The sequence below is a fragment of the Octopus bimaculoides genome, chromosome 3 (genome assembly GCF_001194135.2).
Source record: "Octopus bimaculoides isolate UCB-OBI-ISO-001 chromosome 3, ASM119413v2, whole genome shotgun sequence".
NCBI lineage: Eukaryota > Metazoa > Mollusca > Cephalopoda > Octopoda > Octopodidae > Octopus > Octopus bimaculoides.
This window is the reverse complement of record NC_068983.1, coordinates 35,572,712-35,586,794: the sequence shown is the minus strand read 5'-3', so window position 1 is coordinate 35,586,794 and position 14,083 is coordinate 35,572,712. Positions and strand designations below refer to the sequence as shown.

The 14,083-nt window shown below is 37.5% G+C and overlaps 1 protein-coding gene across 1 annotated transcript in view; it reads left to right on the top strand.

Annotated features, from left to right (window-relative positions):
- Positions 1-14,083, top strand: part of LOC106876246 (tyrosine-protein kinase CSK) — a 30,020-nt gene that overhangs the window by 10,279 nt on the left and 5,658 nt on the right. The window contains exons 4-7 of the mRNA XM_052966725.1: positions 2,339-2,438; positions 7,659-7,817; positions 10,132-10,231; positions 12,656-12,751. Coding sequence (XP_052822685.1) covers positions 2,339-2,438; positions 7,659-7,817; positions 10,132-10,231; positions 12,656-12,751 — 455 coding nt within the window. The remainder of the gene's footprint in view (positions 1-2,338; positions 2,439-7,658; positions 7,818-10,131; positions 10,232-12,655; positions 12,752-14,083) is intronic.

The window sequence follows — 14,083 nt, the reverse complement described above, 5'->3', positions numbered from 1 at the left end:
TAAAAGCACCCACTACACTCTCGGAGCGGTTGGCGTTAGGAAGGGCATCCAGCTGTAGAAATTCTACCAAATCAGATTGGAGCCTGGTGTAGCCACCTGGTCCACCAGTCAGTCCTCAGTCAAATCGTCCAACCCATGCCAGCATGGAAAGCGGACGTTAAACAATGATGATGATGATGATGATGAGTGTTAGTCCATATTGAATAAAACCCAAACCTTATGCAATATGGTGTTCTATATTTTTATACCGAAAAATTATTTAAATCATTGAAGTTGAACTAAAAATTCCATTTTGAAACAAACTTTTGTAGGTGATCTTAAATTTTGGATATTAGTGTATAATAAGAGGGATTAGTAAATCCAGGTAGATATTTATAAAGCGTTTAGTGTTAAATGGATTTGATTAATTATATGAAACACTCAGATACCAATAAATGCAAGTAGAATTATCATCCATTCACTGACAAGTGTTATATGCGAAACTCTGATGCCTGAGGAACTACTAAAATTTTCCTAGAACCCACAAGATAACAGGGTCATTTATGATCAATAGGCAAAGGAAGACTATCCTTGTTGTTGACATTGAGTAGCGAGGTCCTTTTCTCCACTATTTTCTAGAGAGGCCATAAGCCAACAGGCTGAAATTTGATGATACACCGCAAAGCTAAGCACTTCATGGACATGAAACCCAGTGTAATCCCATAAACTGGCCTTATCTAACTGTATCTATATATTTTGGTTGCGCATACTATAGGAGTCATAAGGCGCTGCTCCGTATGGTCCCACAGTTTCCAGCTAACTTGGAATATTAGGGTCTTATCCATTGTCTTGTATTCAAGATCCTCTGCATGACATCCTGTTAGTTCAAAGCCATGAATCTGATCTGTTAGGTCCTGCCAATAACTAAATCCAAGCCATGCTGGTGACACTTCGATTTATTGTCATTGAGATTTACTCCTCTAATGGTTAAGGTTTTGTCTGTCTCCTACCCTTCAACCTGTCTGGCCTGGTAAGACCTGCCTGAAGATTTCTCTCCCTCCAGCATAGCTCTCCAGGTCAATGGACACACAAACACTTCACTGTGGAAAGGTACTTGTTGAATTGGCCGTTGACTACATGGTAGTTCTTCTGCCCTTTGACAGGTCTATTTTTCATCCTGCAGGGTGTCCAACAATCACCCTCCTTACCATTTTTGGCTTCCTGAGGGACGACCTAGATATATATATATATATATATATATATATATATATATATATATATATATATATATATATATAAATGGTGTATGTATGTCTGTTTGAAACTCTCTGTAAACTTCATCTTTATTTTAGTATCTAGAACAGTTTTTCTCAACCATTTTGTTTTATATATATGGACCCCTTTTATTCCTTTTTTACTCAAATTAAATATTATGGGGAATTGTATTAAAAAAATAGTTAAAATATTTTGCATATTGTGGAAGTGTTATCAGTTTATTTTAACAAAAATATCTAGACAAAGTCAGCTTTGCAGGACCCATTGCTCTCCAAGCTTGTTGATAAGTGGTTTTTAACAAGCAGTCAGCTAATTAAGTATTCGTCAACTATGTTGTGTCTGTTACTTACTTTAGTGATCTTTGTATCTTTGGTAATTACTTACAACTAGGTGAAGTGAACCATTTCTAGTTATCTTGGTCATATACACTGCACATCAGTAATTTAATATGAACTGGAGAAGATACTTCAGTTAGCAGTCTAAATGCTATCATTTTTACCACTTGCACTAGTCACTTTGTACAAATGCTGAAGGTTTTCTTTAGCAAATAGATCTGTTTTGGTAATGATGCATGCAAATTTTATAAAATGTACCATATCTCATGTGAATTATTTTTATAGAAAAACATTTCTAACTCTGCTCTAAAATATTTCTGGGCAATAAGTCTCAGAGAAAATGTGGACCTGACATTTATATAATTTGCAGATCTGGAGCTCCAGATATATCTTGACTTGTCTTTGTTGAGAGCAGTAAAATCGAACAGTGAGTTATCATATAGAGTAGTGTGTATCAATCAAAATATGTTGCATTCCTTTAACTGTCTATTATATTCCTGTTGGCCTGTAAGATAATCACTGCTGTAAAGGTGGGCAAAGTAAACTCATTGTATAACAGTTGTCATTGTGAAAAACGTATTGAAATCATTTTAAATAAGAATCTTTATTTTTAAGTTCATAAAAGGCAATGTTTAACTGCAATTTGCTGAGTTAGTGATAAAGAATTGTTAAAAAAATTTTTAAATATCACATTTTGTTAATTTTTTTTCTGCTTATTTTATTTTCATCTTTTATTGTTAACGAGGCAGAAGTGTATGAAGCCTGTTACAAATCAAATCCAGTTGCTGTGAAACAATTAGTAAAAATGGAATTTACTGACAAGGTTCTTCAAGAAGCTAATATAATGATGTAAGGAACTTCCTTTTTTTTTTTTTCTATGTTTATATATTTTTTTCTGCTTACTCAGCAGATTCCTTGACCTTTGAGATTGGTGGAGCTGATAAGATTTATGTTGGATTTGATCATCTAGGGGTGGGAGAGGAAGAGAATCAGAAATTTGACATTCTGTGGTGTGAAGGTAAAGGTAGGGCATAGTGGTTAGTGTGGAGTCTCTGGGAGAAGAGACACCAAATGGGTGACAAGAGGGGAAAGATAAGTGTGTCAGGCTGTGGACTTGGTTGGAGATGATATCCAATTAGCTAGTTCAGGGAACCAGAACCTATTGTAGTAGTGATAGAATAGAGTGGAGAAACACTGATACCTATGTCCTAGGGATTGTAGCAGCTGCACTACCCTTGATGTGGTAGCAATATCCAGTTTACATGAGCTTTGTAGATCATCAGCAGTTGCACAAGAGCTGTAGTTGTGTGTGGTTCAAAGAAAGAAAGCTATTTATTATTTTGGATGCAATTTTTACTACATTATCAATATGAAGTCACCAGAAAAGATAATCTGGGATAGTGCAGTCCAGCATTTGTAGCATTTGAATCCAGCATTTGAAGGTGTCTGTAAACATAAGGTGAGAAATGACAAATTGATTTTGATTTTGTTTCAACAGCAGATAGCTTAGTTACTGGCTCTGTCATTTGAGTGCTCTGTCATTCCTATAAAAATCAATTTGGAATTTCTTTTGCTACATACTGAATGAAGGTAATTATATATAAAGCCATTAAACTTAGATAAATTTCTTGTGTTGCTCCTGTCAAACTGGATTGCATGTAGGTTGTTAGTCAAATGACTTAGCACAGTCAACAAATCTCATGCTTTAGGTATTCTTTTCCTTCATCTAGTTTAGTCCAAATCTATACACTCCAATATGCATTGATTTATCATGTGGGTATTGCAAACACTTTATAGTTCCAGTATATTTTATCGGCCTCTTTGTTCTGATTGTGGTTATGGTAGAAAAGATGGTCTTTGCATGTGACATTTGCTGTTCTTCTGCATTTATCATTCATGGTATGCATACCTAAATATTATTTAGGACTAATGAATCTATTGATAACTACTGCTGCCTTTTTGTCGGTGCTTTTCTTTTTAAATAGCAATCCGGACTGAGTTTAAGCGAGGGTTCTGAGGACGGTGGTTTTGCAGTTTAATCTTGAATCAGACAGGAATCCAGCAGATTTATGATGAAACACACTTCAGGTGTGTCAGTTGTATCTTTTTGTACTAATTTCCTTCTTTATGTTGGTAACATGTAATTTGAGGGAGATTTGTCTGCTAGTTTCAGCAAGTCAAGTAACTGTGTGGAGGCTGTTTCATCAATTGGATATTGTAGATGTACTAAAATGTTAGGGAGTGATTACAAATATTGTGGCAGAAGAAAATTGAAAAGCATATTAAAGAGCCTATGATTTAGTTAAAAATAAATTTCTAGCATTGACACAAGGCATGAAATTTTGGTGGCAGCGGTTAATTGATATCACAGATCTTGGTACTAGACTAATATTTTGTTTTAAACTGTGCTTGCGAAGACCTGTTGAGGCAAGTGAAATTGTTGTTGTGGATGATGGCAGTACTGCCTCATTGGCACTTGTGCCAATGGTATGTAAAAAGCACCATTTGAGCGTGGTCGATGCTAGTGCCGCCTGACTGTTCCCATGCCAGCAGCATGTAAAAAGCACCATTCAAGCATAGTCATTGCCAGTGCCACCTGACTGGCCCTCGTGCCGGTGGCATGTAAAAAGCACCCACTACACTCTTGGAGTGGTTGGCGTTAGGAAGGGTATCCAGCTGTAGAAACTTTGCCAGATCAGATTGGAGCCTGGTGCAGCCTTCTGGCTTGCCAGCCCTCAGTCAAACCGTCCAACCCATACCAGCATGGAAAGTGGAGTTAAATGACGACAATGATGATAATGACCTTAAAATAATCCTTTCTTATTTTGGGACAAGGCCAGCAATTCTGAGGGATGTGGAAATCAACTACAGTGAGCTCCAGTGCTCAACTGGTACTTATTTCATTGACCCCTGAAACAATGAAAAGCAAACTCAGAATGTAATGATGGAAAAAATGCTGCTAAGTATTTAGCCCTGCATGTTAACACTTCTGCCAGCTTGCCAACTTAATTGACCTTAAAATAGTGGTTTCAGATTTTACCACAAGGGCAGCAATTTTAGGGGCTCTGCCAAGGTTGACTTTACCTTTCATCCTTTTTGTTTCAGCCATCGCAAAAATTGACAAACAGGAGAGAAGCACTGCAAAACAAAGATGCACTACACGGCAGTAGGACTACACTCGATGCTGCCAGTCAGCATACTGATGCCTGAGGGTCACATCAAGTGGCTTCTAGTGGCAGAAACCTGAACTACAATGGGCTTGTCCCACAGAGAACGTTTCCTGGTTACTTTTGGGTACCCCTTGTACAGTTTTAACAAATAATTTTACATTCAGCTTCTGAATCTAAAACTCAAGATAACACTGATGAATCTTGCAAACTTTGACCACAGCATATAGTAAATACCATTGTACACTGATTAAAATAAGATAACTTTGACATTGTAAATTATATCATTGTGACAAACAATAATCCTGATAAACCGAGAGAAAAAGAACTGCCTGTTTTGGATGATTTTTGACATGCCTTAATGATAAACAATGAATAATTTTTGATAAATTTTGTGTTGTTGATTATTAATTTTTTTCCTTGTGAATATCTAACTTTTTGGCATTTTTTCTAAATGTTCTTTCTTTAGTTACGTAGGAGAATGTAGTATTAGACATACTATAATTATATTATCATACGAATTACTAGAAGTAAAAACCATGTGATAATGTTATGCTCATATATACTATCATCATCATCATCATTGTCTGCACCAGACTCCGGTCTGATTTGGCATGGTTTCTATGGCTAGATACCCTTCCTAATGTCAACTACTCTGAGAGTATAATCGATGCTATTATGTGGCAGCACGGGTGCCATTTGCGTGACACCAGTATCTGCCACAATTGTGATTTTACTTGGCTTGATGGACCTACTTCTCAGACAGGACATAATGCCTAAGTCATTTGTCATGGCCTTCATGAGACACAACGTTTGAAATGATAATATGATACCCTGTTTGTTATAAATAGTGGAGAAAGTGACTTCATTTGTTGACAACTGGAATGTGAAATATGTCTCTGATGTATCCATGATTTCAAGCTGTCTAATTTCTAGACAACTTGAAATTATGGATTACAGTGTAGTTAATTAGGTGCAGCTATTGTACAGATGAGTTGTTGCAGATATTGCAGTAGTGACAGGTTGGCACAAATATTGTAATATAGTGTAATTACTGTAGTATGCACAATAAACCAGTACTCTATTTAGTATAGTGTCTTCAGATAACTTAGTATTTTTAACTTTTTGTATTTTTGTTTGGTCCTAGGGAAAGGGCCACTACCTATAGCCATTGAAAACCCTCCAAAACTGTTGTGGTTCATGTTCAACTTGAACATTTTGTATATCCATGAAAGAAAAAATATGAATGGACAGAGAGATTCAGAGGATTGTAGTTCTAGAAGACAAGATTGGAGAGGTGAGACAAAGTAGAGATGAGTGAAAAAAATAGGTGAATAGTAGACAGCTTGTTGTTCCATAAGAACAGAAATCATTTCACCAGCATTAAAAGAGACAGAAAATAATGCATTTATGAGTCATAATTGTAATACATTGGTGAGGTAATTTTTGCCAACTATCCAAATATACTTTTTCTCCAACCTGTGATATTTGTCTGTGTGCAGTAGCAGTGTTGTCCTAGATATTTGAATAGTAACTTAATCTGGGTCATCTTTTTACTGTGCAGACAATCAGCATTTGTTCAGAGCTGAAGTTGTTAAACCTCAGGTAAACAATGATTGTGATATTCCAGTTGTGTCATTCCATATTTTTTCAGCCATAGTTAGGAGTTATATTACTCAATATATCAGTTGAAAAAGTTAGGTGTAATTCAAAGGAGATTTAGTTGCTATTTCTAACAGGTCAGTTGACCATGTAGTGGTTTCCTCAGAACTTAAATAATTTCTACTTATGCAGAGAGGCCTTAGCCATTGATACTTTAACATTCCTACAGGTGTGGTGGGTTATCATAAAGGATGAGAGGTTGTGAGTCTTCTGGTATCAGTTCACATAATAATTATGCTAGTCTGCATTATAATTAGCACTATACATGTTATACCACTTAATAGTATTAGGCAGTGTAGTGTTTATGTTGTGTACTGCATATGTATTACATCATGCAGTGATTTTTTATAGATACACCTATTGAAAAGCATTAACCTCTGTTATAGTCAGCTATCAACCAACAAACAGTGAGTGACATTTTCACCACTTCTATCTGTTTAAGAATTAATTGTGATGGCACCTGTACCAGTGGAGCACTATAAGCACCGTCTGAGCGCGATCGTTGCCAGAGCAGCTGTCTGGCTTCCATGCCGGTGACACGTAAACAGCTCCAGCGTGATTGTTACCAACGTCGCCTTCCTGGCACTTGTGCCAGTGGCACGTGAAAAGACATTCGAGCGTGGCCGTTGATCGTTACCAACGTCGCCTTCCTGGCACTAGTGCCAGTGGCATGTGAAAAGACATTCGAGTGAGATCGTTGCCTGTGCCGATAGACTGGCTCCTGTGCAGGTGGCACGTAAAATACACCATTTCGAGCGTGGCCGTCGCCAGTACCTGCCTGACTGGCCCTTGTGCCGGTGGCACATAAAACACCCACTACACTCTTGGAGTGGTTGGCGTTAGGAAGGGCATCCAGCTGTAGAAACTCTGCCAAATCAGATTGGAGCCTGGTGTAGCCTCCTGGTCCACCAGTCCTCAGTCAATCGTCCAACCCATGCTAGCATGGAAAGCGGACATTAAACGACGACGATGATGATGATGATGAAACTAAATAAAGTTTTGTTGATTGTTGGGGAACTCCTGATTGAAGAGTTGATAGTGATAATTTTTAATCTCATCACTACAGTTGAACTGTATCCATGGCAATGGGTATGATAACTTAGTCTACCTTAGGTCAGGAATAAATTGCAGGAAAACACTCAAATTGTGCACTAGTCTGGGAATTTAGGAAACCTTATCTTATACTGTACTACACTAGCTACAGCAGATTACTTTAAGCTTTTCTCATTTTATATTACAGTACATTGAATCACCGAAACATATTAAAGCTACATGGTGTCGTGCTTGACAAGGATGTTTACCTGGTTCTGGAACATATGGATGAAGGAAACCTCATGATGTACCTACGGTCTCGAGGTAGGGATAGCATCACTGAGGAATGGCAATTGAATTCATCATTGTAAGATACTAGCATTGTATATATATATGTGTGTGTGTGTGTGTGTGTGAATCGAGGACGTTTATATTACTTCTGAGGTATTCTATATTTTTTAGCTAGAGTGTAGTTGGGTCTCAAGGATGTGGTACAAACCTAGCAATATGTGTTTTATAGTGAAAACAAAATTTCCATTCAAATGGCAATTGCCAGACGATTTTCTGCTTGAGTCTAACTGTTTTAAGTTGTAGTAGAAATGCTATTTATGTTGCAAAGAGGCATACGAGTATTGTATCAATTTTATAATGGAAAAATTGATGATATTTTGTACATATGAATATGCCAGAATTCGGGCGCAATAAAATGGGCTTGCCTGCGCAATTGCACTCGTGGGTGGGGGGTTTCCTCACTCCTGTTCTAAAAGGTGATGTGATCAGATCTCAGCATGCTGGGCATGGAAAAATGGTTGTTAATCATTAAATGGTGTCCAAAGATCTGTAATTTCTTGTGGAAATGTTTTCCTGTTCTGCCTGTGTCTTGTATTAGCAGAAACATTGAAGATAAATTTCATAAATCTTTTCTCCTCTAAACTGGTATTTACCATTGACCACATCTTTACTTGTGTTCATCCTTCACCTTTATTCCCATCTCTATCCATCTGTCACTCTCTTTTCATACTTCTGCAAACTTACCTACTGATATGTCCTGCGTTATGATGACGTAACTTCGTTGTCTGTGTGACTCGCCCGTATGGCATACCTCGCCAACTGACCCTACTTGCTGTGTCTGTCCACTATTTATCAGTAGTGGAACAGCCCACTTCTCACTTGGGGGTGTCCACCACAACCTCCGACCCTTGAGATTTTTCTTCTTCTTTCACACAGCATTATATTTTTATTTTTCATTTCTTTTTCTTTCACACACAAATATATTTTTTACTTCAGAATTCCACAGTCTACATCGTTTAATGGTAGCACTATTAACCCATATCGACCTGACTTAAATCCTTCACACAGACTTATTAATTATTTTTTTTTTTCTTCTACACACAATTATTTTTCTCTTTAGAATGCTGCAGGTAGTACCAGTCTACATTGTTTACCGGTAGCACTACTAACACATAGTGACCTGACTAAAATCTTTTTTCAATAGAATTTATATATTTTTCACTGTGTGTGTTATTTTTTATTGTGTGATAGTTCAATTCTGTGTTAGTCTTATCTGCCACTGCATGTAGTTTGACCCCTCGTCACCCCTGATATGTCTTGTTATTCAGTGGGAGGTATCCTCGTTGCCACTAATAGGTCACGCATTATGATGATATAACTTCATTGTTTGTGTGACTGGCCCGTATGGCGTACCTTGCCAACTGACCCTGTTTGCTGTGTCTGTCCACTATTTATCAGTAGTGTCCCCCACAACACCTACCCACTGACCCTGTCTTCTGTATCACTTTCCTTATGTTCACCTTTCTGTGACTTGAGGGTATGCTCTGACACTTCATATTTTCTCTTTTCCAACTGGGGTAGCCACGTATCTCTTCTACTGTAAGACCTTGTCTCTATCCTGCCATCATACTTGAACCTTTCATTACCTGGTATAAAGCCACCCCACTCAATACTACAGCTCAGTTGTGGAATTTTGTCTTCCGAGTTACTTAATGACCACTCAAGTGCTGGTGCCACATAAAAAGCACCTGATACACTGTGAAAAGAAGGATATCCATCCATAGAACCTATGTGAAGGTAGACATCAGAGCTTGATTAAGGCCTCTGGCTTGTTGGCTCCTGTCACATCATTCAACTAACATGCCATTATTGAAAATGATCATTAAACAATTTACACTAGATTTAACATTTTCTCTGTTACACATTATAAGCACTAATTTTAGATAGGAAAAGAAATTAAAAAGACATAATCTGCATATCTACCTCTTTATCTTTCTGACACAGATTGATGATATCAGACAATTGGTGGAATTGATGCACTTTTTTAAAGAAAAAAAAAAAACAGTGTTTAAAAAAAAAATCCCACCAAGTCCTATATGTGAGGTTGAGCCTATATTTCATGCTTGAATGTTCTAAAAGCTTTTTGCTGCTAATATATCCATGTTTTTTTTTTTATGTTGTCTAATACAGTATATACAACTTTGACTAGAGCATTAAATGCTTTACCTCTTGGAAATGAAAACAAGTGATCCAGATCCCTCCAGTAGCTTGTTTCTTTCTTTTTCTGTCTCGAGTCAATGCTGATAATGTCTAATATATTTTACTTTGAAGAGTTTAGTTAATTCCTTTTCTATTTTTCTTCTTTTTTCTTTTTATGTGTCTGACTGTAGTGATATTTGTGTAGGAATGGAATATCTGGAAAGTAAGTGTTTAGTCCATTGTGATCTTGCTGCTCGGAATATTCTTTTGAGTAAATGTGGCAAACTAACGGTAAGTTATTTGAGTCTACCTCTTAATCATCATCATCATCGTTTAACGTCCGCTTTCCATGTTAGCATGGGTTGGACTGGTGAAACCGGATGGCAACACCAGGCTCCAATCTGATTTGGCAGAGTTTTTACAGCTGGATGCCCTTCCTAACACCAACCACTCAGAGAGTGTAGTGGGTGCTTTTACATGTCACCCGCACGAAGGCCAGTCAGGCGGTACTGGCAACGGTCACGCTCAAAATGGTGTATTTTATGTGCCACCCGCACAAGAGCCAGTCCAGGGGCACTGGCAACGATCTCGCTCGAAAATCCTACGAAGGCCAGTCAGGCGGTACTGGCAATGGCCACGCTCTTAATATTTATATAAATACAGAGAAACCATGTGTTCACCTCTTCAGCAAGACACCTTTCCCTCTCCTTTCATACTCTTCAATACCATACCCAACTCAGTTGGAGGTAGGGAAGTCTTCTCTTGTGAGTACTTGGTGACTCCACCAGTGCTGGTGCTTTGGAAAAGCACCCTGTACATTTTGTAAAGTGGTTGGCTTTAAGAATGACATCCAGCTGCAGAAACATTACCAATACAGATATTTGAACTTGGAGTAGCTCTCTGATGCATTAGCTCCTTTTGAACCACCCAGCCCTTGCCAACATGAAAAAGAGACATTAGATAGTAATTATAATGACTGTGACTGTTTTACATGTTTCTCTCTCATACACACACATATACACTACCACCACCATAACCCTTTTGCATTTTTTTCCATGTTGGTATGGTTTGGGTGAGTCGTTATTGTAGTTAAGATGGGACTGTGTCTCACTAGTATGTTTCATTTATGGCGTAACTTCAATAGTTAAATATCTTTCTAATTGCCAACCGCTTAACAGCATGTAGCTTGTTAGTGAAATTTGTTAGACAAAAACTGTATGGAAGCTTGTCATATATATCATCATCGTTTAATGTCCATATTCCACACTAGCATGGGTTGGACATTTGACAGGATCTGATGAGTCAAATATTGCATAACAATCCAGTGTCTGCTTTGGCATAGTTCCCACAGCTGATACTCTTAAAGGGGTTTAAATATGAGAGAAGAGGGTAGCTGAGCAGATTCTTGTAGAAGAGCTGCATGGCTATTCATATGTAGAAGAAAGTGTGAGAATAATAAGTAGGAACTGCATAGAGATAAATAATGCTGCTAAGGTGTCCAGGTGGCCCCTCAAGGAATGAGGTGAACAAAAGTGAGTGGAGAGAGAAGAACTAGGAGTGTGGAAAGTTGTGGGTTTGTAAGAGTTTATAGGGGAGCAAGAGACAAGGGGGAGGGGAGACAGGCAACAACTGTAAAGATTGGGTAGGGTTGAAGGGTAGATGTAAGGAGTGTTGGATAAGGTATGGGGGAATGACCAATGATCCATGAATTGGGAAAAGTAGAGGGATGCAGAAGAAAGTAGGGGAATCAGCAGCAGGATCATAGTGATGATACAGTTGAGAGGGAGATGATAGGAGAGAGAGATGCCATGTGGTTGGGAAGGCTGCAGAAGTGCGCTTGAGGAGAGATCATTTGGTGGTACAGTGGTGGGAGTGGGGGAATGATCAGTGTAACATTTGGGTGGAGAGAACAATATTAATGGATGAAGAATGGCTAACAAGTGAAATGGTTCAATTTGGTCCAGTCTTTAACAACATGGAAAGAGCAGACATAAACAGGAATAATGTTTAAAAGAATAGCTCTCCATAATATATACAAATTATTTTGTATCCGTTTTTTTGTGTTTCATACTTTTCTGTCCTTATTAAACAGTGTTGGATACAAATGAGTATGCAGTTTCAAAAACAAGCATGTTGTATTATATACATTGTAGCAATGCAGTTCATATATACATGTAGGTTTCCAGTCATGAAGTACATGGCTTAGTGGTTAGGGTATTTGACTCATGATCATAAGGCTGTGAGTTCAATACCTGGTAGTGCATTGTGTCCTTGAACAATGTGCTTTATTTCATGTTACTCCATTGCACTCAGTTGGCAAAAATGAATTGTACCTGTAATTCAAAGGGCCAGCCTTGTCACATTGTGTCACATTGAATTTCCTTGAGAACTACATTAAGGGTACGTATGTCTGTGGAGTGCTCAGTCACTTGCATGATAATTTCACAAGGTGGCTGCTCCTGTGATCATATTAACTGGAATCCTTGTCATCGTATTTGATGGAGTACCAATTTTTTGTCTCTTTATTGGCTTCCAGTCTATATAAGGTTTTTATCTACTCAACATGTTTGTACATGTGATATTTATATACTATTCAAATATAGATGTATAATATTTCAAACTGCTCATCACCATCTAATTTAGTGTATTTTCACCTGTTTTATAAGTGCAGAAAGCCAGAGTCAAACGTTAGTAACTGCATGTTTTCTTTTACAGATATCTGATTTTGGTTTATCCAAACACACTGGTACAAAAGATAAAAGGGATAAGTTTCCGATGAGATGGACTGCACCAGAAGCTATTATTGACAGAGTAAGTTTGTTTATATGTTACTGAAAATATTCTGATTGGCAACTCACCACAGCAAACAAACAAGGGTCATATGGCTTTGAAATATGTAGCCTTTAGTTATCAGCCAATGTTAGAGCCTTTATGTGGGCCTAGTAGAAATAGTTGTCACATCTATTATATCTACTGAGAAAAAGAAGAAAAAAGATGCTTTTGCTAGCCTTTGATGCCTCTAAAAACACAAAAGTGCCTGATTAAAATGCATTTTAGTCATAAGTCTGCCAGTCAAGATAAAGCTATTTTGTGTGTCTCTGTTTTCTTGCTGATCAATCAGAGTTGAAATGTCAATTACTCGTAACAACATTTTTCAAAAAATGTAGGTTAAAGATAAGCTGATGTTCGCTTTTATATATATATATATATATATATATATATGCTTTTCCATGCTGGCCTAGATTAGAAAGGGAGTCTATTTGAGTCTGCTTTTCAAGTAATGAATTTTCATTCCCCGGGTCTTTGTAAGTGCAGAGTGACTGGTTCTAATATCAATTGAGAATGTCAACATCATTACTATTTTGTTCAACCAGTGATAAGCATAGAATATCAACATTTACATATATTTACATGTGCATACACGTACACCCGATATGAACTGTTCTCCTGTGGTTTTCATCTACCTAATTCACTCACAAGGCTATAATGGCAGACTCTTGGCTCTGGTGGTGTATAGTGAGATTGAACTTGAAATCATGTTGTCATGAAGTGAATTTCTTAACCACACAGCTATTCTTGTGTCTATGATCAGCTGTTTATGATGATCTTAAGCTTAAGACATCTGGTCATTTAATTGCTTGTCTTGTTTTAGTTGTAAGGAACGACCGTGTGTACTCAAAAAAATGAGAAATGGTGACAGATGGAAAAACAGAGGACTCCTTTTATTTAAACGTGTCACACGGTTGAACACAAAATAATATATATCGATGATGATATATAAATATGTTATACGACGATAACATAGATGACCAGTAATGAAAGACCACAACCGTATTAGATGAATAAAAGCGATATTTATTATGGCGTTAGAATGTATGTCTGTGTGAGAGTGTGAGAGTGTGACATATAATAACATAACCAAAGACAGGCCGTCATACAAAGAAAAGTATGTATGTGAGTGATACATGTATGTGTATGTGTATTATTACAGCAGAGAAAGAGTCAATAACACGTGAGCAATTATACCAGTTCTTGGGTACACAATAATATGAATCTGTATGTGAAGTGAGTTGGCTGAGTGTGGCAGAGCTGATCACTAGTTGTGATGTCGTGGCATCGATGCCAGGCCGTGATTCTTGTTAT